The following is a 6,000-nucleotide window of genomic DNA, read 5'->3' as shown; positions in this document are numbered from 1 at the left end:
AATTCACTTAATTTAGGGTTGATCTTTACTAACAAATATCTCCTCCTTTCAGTGGTATAGCATGATTAGCATTCCCCAACATGCATATCGCCCTTTGGCCCCATCCGATAAGAATTGCCGGGTCTATCGGTTCCCCTTTTACTTTTGCTTCTTCTCCCATCTGGAGAATGTTCGTGAGGGGTCCCGTCATGTCAAGCATCTTATCCTGGCATGATCGCCAGGATCTATCAAGACATTTCCTTACATCTTTTGTAAACTTGCTCATAAAAGTTATCATTTTTTCATCTATAACAGGTGTATCGACCGCACCTTCAGGGAGGAGTGGTATGGGGCATTCCACCCTCATCTTGCTTCTAGCCTCTTTGGCCAGTGGCGCCCTCAGGCGTTTTTTCAAATATGCCGCAGTTCTTTTGGGTGGTTCCCATTCTGAAGATCTGGGATGGATCAGTGCTTCCGGATCGAAATCCTCATTATCAGCACCATCCGCTCCAGCCTCCTCCTTCTTCCTTTTCTTTGACGCCTCATGGCTTTCTTCCCCTGATGAGGATATCGATAATACTTCCTCTTCTTCAGGATACTCCTCCTCCCAATCATTCTCTCCCTCATTTGAGGTTTAAGAAGATGATTCTCGTCCCCTGCTAGGCACTGTTTTACCCTTTCTCTTCCTTTTACCATCTTTCTTCTTCGGTGGGGAGCCCGGGTGGGTGTGAGCTTCTTCCGCCCTACGGGGTGATTTACTGCCCCCTTTGGATTTCATCCGTGCCTTAAAGCCCTTGACCTCCTCCAGGCTCTGAGAGAATCGGAGCCAATCCTCCATCAGCGCTCTTTGCTGAGGATCATGTCCCAGTGAAGCCCCCAGGGCTTTATGGAAGACATCAGTCATGTCTGAGTGGCTCCACTTTTGGCTAACACTAGCCTTCCCGACATCACTGGAGGAACTCATGATTCTCAGACCCTGGGGAGTGTAGGAATATGTATGTTATGATACCAGGGGCCATCAAAACTCTCTCAGTACAGAGAGCCAAATTGTAAAATAATTGAAATATCTTCCCTGGTTCTGATTATATAAACAGATGTAATAATAATATCAAATCACAGGTTTTACCTGGGACTGTGCCCGTATAAGGTGCGGTATCTGTTGATAGCCTGCAGGGGCGCTGTAGTACTCCTGAACAGGACGCTACGTTCAGCGAACGAACGATGCGTGCTGTTTTGACATCAAATAGGCAATAAAGATCTTTTAGTAGAGTATACACACTCGCGTCATGAAATGATTCAACTCGGAATGAGAAACGAAAAAGAAGACGAAGAGGAGAGCGCCGGAACTACGCGGTCCCGTCGCGCTCTCCCTTCCGTTGTACAGTGCCCTCTCTGATGGATCTGAGGAGCTGCAGCCGCTGGTGCACCAGCCCTGTCGCGGCCGCAACTCCCGAGAGCCACCTAACCGTAGCGGATATGCTCCGCCTGAAGAAGGAAAACACGTGCGAGTCTCTGTCTCTCTGTCTCTCTCTCGAGGAGGCATAGAAAGAGGACAAGAGGTTTTATTTGAGGACTTGGTTTTCATTGGTTACTTCAATCACATGGTCAGTTTGAAGACCAATGGAGATGGACTACAAAACTCAAAAACTTCATGGTTATTGTAGTTTTTTATTAGTTTTGTATTGTTATTCGTTTTTGTTTTTTCTTTGCTGCTGAACAGTAAGGTTTGGAGAAAGCATAATCAGAGCCTCAGGTCTTGACATAGAATTGCTTGCACTGCATTTGAGGGGAAAGTAGCAGGAGTTTCACCGTGGCTGTCCCAGCACCACATCTTGCAATGTTGGATTGCAATGTTGGATATCCCACTGACAGGAGGCGTTTCATAAGATGTAACTGTCTTGTTACCACAAAGTGCAGCTCGATATTTCATGAACTGTAACGAGTCATTAATGGCTTCAGTCGAAGCCTCGTATTTTAATGACAAGTTAAAGTTTATGCAATGCCGAGCTTCGTTCCGTTGTGGGTATAGATTAATCACTGTGTTTATTATTGTGAGAGAAAGCTTTACATCAGCGGCTTCCTCAAAGACAGCCTCGCGTTTTAATGCAAAGCTTTCTCTCAGAATGAACAGTGTTTTATCTATTACAGCAACGGAGGCCGCTGGCACGGTGCTCTGCTGCTTATGTCTGTGACAGCTCGGAAGAGGGGCCGAGGCTCAGGCTTAATACAGCCAATCAGCAATGAGCCGAAGACCAGGGGATACCATATCGGTATGGGATACCAAATATTACAGAACAGCGTTATCCCAGGGTGCGGCACAAAAAGCACAGAGCAGGAGAGCAGAGAAGTCGCTCCCGTGCCAGACTCCATGCTGAATAAATAAAGCATTGCCATGCACATCCAGCCATGTGTCGTGCACGTGAATACTTTATGGATGCAATAAAGCTTTAGCACCACAACAAGAAGGCTGTGACTAGTATTCTAAGCATGTGCATAATAGTGAATGAATGTGCGTTTCTACTGTAATCTCTACAATATGGTCTAGAAGCAGCCCTGTGCACGCATGCCTTTAGACTGGCGTTAGGAAGATATGGGTACTCGTTTGTAGCTTTTTGCAATACAGTATTGCTTTGGTGTAACGAAATACACATGACAACTCAAGAGGCATGCTGAATTCCTTTTGCAAACACAAGACATATCAATTATGTACCGCGATTATTTATGGAGGAAAGACATCATGCACATTTCTCGCATTGGGCAACAAAACCCCGAAATAATTGCTTGTGTTTGCATACATATTTTTAGGTTTTTCAGAAAATAAAGGATTTTGACAAGTTTACACTCATTCAAGAAGTCCGCGGAAGTCCGCGCTGAACGAAGTCTGTGCTGTACTGTCTAGTGTTGCTGTAGTCCAAGAGCACGTCAGGTTGTATGGCCCTTTTCTATTTCTATTTTTTGGTGCCTTACAACCCACTTGTGTTCAAAGCAATGGCCCCTGTGGGTGAGAAGGGTAGCTTGCCCCGGAGTACTCCCCTGCCCACTGGTAAGGGTTCGAGCGGCAGGATGGCGAAGAAGAGCAAGCGGAGGTGGATTCCTCCTGAGGCTCGGAAGAAGTTTGAGGGCAGCACGAGCGAGGGTAAGACCTGATGCACGAATACAGATCTTAACCCCTGACTCGAAAAACAGTGTCTGCACCCCCTCCCCTGTCTGACGCGCCTCATTTTCAACCCAACCTAATTTGCCGTGAAAACGTTACCCAGCCAAAAAAGCCTCACGTCTGATGTACAGTTCTGAACAAATACACCCACCAAATACTTTTCACACGGAATGCTCAACATCACAGGAAGTAATATCACAGTGCATGCAGTTACAAGGCAATGGCATCCGCAGCACCCTTTTTATTAACTGAGGAATTCAAGCAGCAATGGGGAGAACAGCGCAGGGCGCTCAGGAGATTTTTCTCCGCCGCTTCCACCCCCCAATAAATACACCATTAATATCTGCCAAATACCGCGCTCGGGATGAGAGTTTTCTATAATGTTGCAAGCAAAGTATGAAAGGTACACACCTTTTAAACCCACACATCTGTACTCCTTTTTCTGCAGAGTACAATCCCAACTGGCATATTCCCAGATACCTTAGCCAAACATTCAAGTTGTCTTGTAAATTAGTCTCTGGTCCCGACAACATGAGTTTCCAAAAGCAGATAAAAGAAATACTAAAACCTTTGAAGGGTGCAAATTGATTTCTCGGATCCGAGATCCAGGGAGAACTTTTTTGCCGGATCCCAGATCTGGTAAAATACGAAATCCGGTCCCCTGACCCGCGCTGGACACCAGGTTCCATGACAGAATCCATATTCAAACTAGGGGTATATAACTTCCAGTGCGGACCCTCAGTTACTTAACCCATTAGCTGAATCATCCATGCACTGGAAGGGCGAGGTGGTTGTCTGTACTGTGAGGAGGAAAACCTAGACTAGAATACTTAAGATTGCTGGTAAGTATTTCAGTAACAATCTCCACGGCCATTTTTCAGTTCCCTATGGGGCATACCAACTGTAAGACTGGAAGGGCCCATGATGAACCACACTGACCAAGAGGTAGTTGCCACACCCCCTTCACCATCTTCATTAATATGACATTTTCTGCATTCCTGACTCATTGCATACTAGAAGACAATGCCCTAAGTACCAGTGGCCCTGCATTCAGTCTATAGTGTTTCAGAAACCTGTTGGGATCAGCCTACTCACCACCCTACATTCCTGCTTTTGGGCAACCCCATGAGTTTTGCAGTGGAGTAGCACACAATTTGGGCCCCCCCTGTCAGCCTTGCTAAGACCCCCCCCGCCACCCTGCTCAGCAACAAATCACGGTCGCACCACACTGTGGGCTGGCCTAGACTACCACCCAGAATCAGCTCTGTGGCCCAGAATTACCTACACGTTCTTGTTCCTGAATATTGCAGGTAAATACTCCAGGTATTACATCTGCGTCCCTGTACCTTGTCCCCCGTACTTGTGTATGATGCAACATACCTCATACACAAGTACTGGGACAAGGAAGAGTAGTGCTAGGAGTAATGACTATTACCAATAAATAATCCAGGCTTTAAACAAAAAACACACACCATTACCTTCACATCCTGCTTCCTCGTCCCAGTACTTGCTTACCTATGAGGCACCTTGCCACATAGGTAAGTACTGGCACGAGGAAGAGTGGGATTATGGGTAATGCAGATTACAGGTCGCTAAGCCATGCATTGCATCCACTTCCCTCTACCTCGTCCCATTACTTGTGTATGAGGCAACATTGCTAATACACAAGTACCGTGACGAGGAAGAGTAGGACCAGGAGTAATGAAGATTACCCGTAAGAAATGGGAGCATTCACCATAAACTCACACTCACCCAGTCACCCATACATTTACATGTGCATCCTTTCATCACACACTCGCATACGCACACCCATTACATTTAATATTTATTAACTCGCATGCACTCACGCATTTACACAAAATGCATTTCCTTACCTTAGAATTCGTTGATCCAGGACAGGGAAGAGGCCTCCAGCTCCCTGCAGCAGGAAAGCTTGTTTCGGTCATGGGGCTGGATGCCCCCAATGTCACGGGGTGCGGGACCCCGATGACTTCAAAAATAGTTTCTTTTTTAAGTCCTTCTGCCTTTATACAAAAAATGATTTCTGTTACAGGAAGTATCGGAAATAATTACTTTATAAAGTCGGAATGAATTAAAAAAGAAACTATTTATTTTCGAAGTCTGAGTCTTCCCAGGATACGTCTCCCCCGTTGGGCAAATATGAACTACAACTTCACGATTGTCTTCCTCTTCCTCCTGGTTTTCTTCTTCCCTTTCCTTGAATAATTTCTAGTGGGAAATATTCAGAGTAATGACCCGTCCAGGAGAACGAGCATATGATTGGTATCAGACTTCGAGTCTGACTTTCTTTCTTGTTTTCCGCACATGAGAACCTTGCCCCCTGTTTGAAGTGTCTAGCTCTTGACATGTCTTCTTGTATTGGCGTAATTCTTCATGACTTGTTTCTTGGGGGCGTCCGTGTCTATAAGAGTTTTAACATCCTTGTCAGGGTGACTCCTAAGGTGAGGGAGTCTTGTCTTCACCTTCCGACCCGAAAAGCAGTTCAGAGGGACGTTTCCCTGTAGTTCCATGCAGTGACTTCTTGTGATCGCGCAATGTTACACACTGCTTGGTTCAATGACATTGAGAGCACCTTGTTTTGCTGGAGGACATTCTTCAGACTGCTCATGAACTTTTCCACCATGCCATTGGCCTAAGGCCATAATGAGGTAATCTTCCTGTGATGTATTACCATTGTCCAATTTTAGTACCTTCGGAATACCCCATGCTGAGAACATGCTGGCCGTGTGGAGGAGATAATTTGCACTGATGGGAATTGGGAGTTCTCATCCATAATAACCATCCAGTATTTGCTGTCCCCAAATGGCAGGAAGAGATCGGAGGCTTAGTAAATCCAACTAGTT

At 45.8% G+C, this 6,000-nt stretch overlaps 1 protein-coding gene across 1 annotated transcript in view; it reads left to right on the top strand.

The window, feature by feature from the left end:
- Positions 1–2,929: 2,929 nt before the first annotated feature.
- The window catches only part of CCDC59 (coiled-coil domain containing 59), a 68,508-nt gene continuing 65,437 nt past the window's right edge, over positions 2,930–6,000 (top strand). Inside the window, exon 1 of the mRNA XM_069629314.1 lies at positions 2,930–3,115. Within this exon, the coding sequence (XP_069485415.1) occupies positions 2,968–3,115 (148 nt within the window). The 5' untranslated portion in view covers positions 2,930–2,967. The remainder of the gene's footprint in view (positions 3,116–6,000) is intronic.

This window comes from Ambystoma mexicanum, chromosome 12 (genome assembly GCF_040938575.1).
Source record: "Ambystoma mexicanum isolate Mex_15411 chromosome 12, UKY_AmexF1_1, whole genome shotgun sequence".
NCBI classification, from domain to species: Eukaryota; Metazoa; Chordata; class Amphibia; order Caudata; family Ambystomatidae; genus Ambystoma; species Ambystoma mexicanum.
Note: the sequence above shows the minus strand (reverse complement) of the source record. Positions and strands in the feature narration are given on the sequence as shown.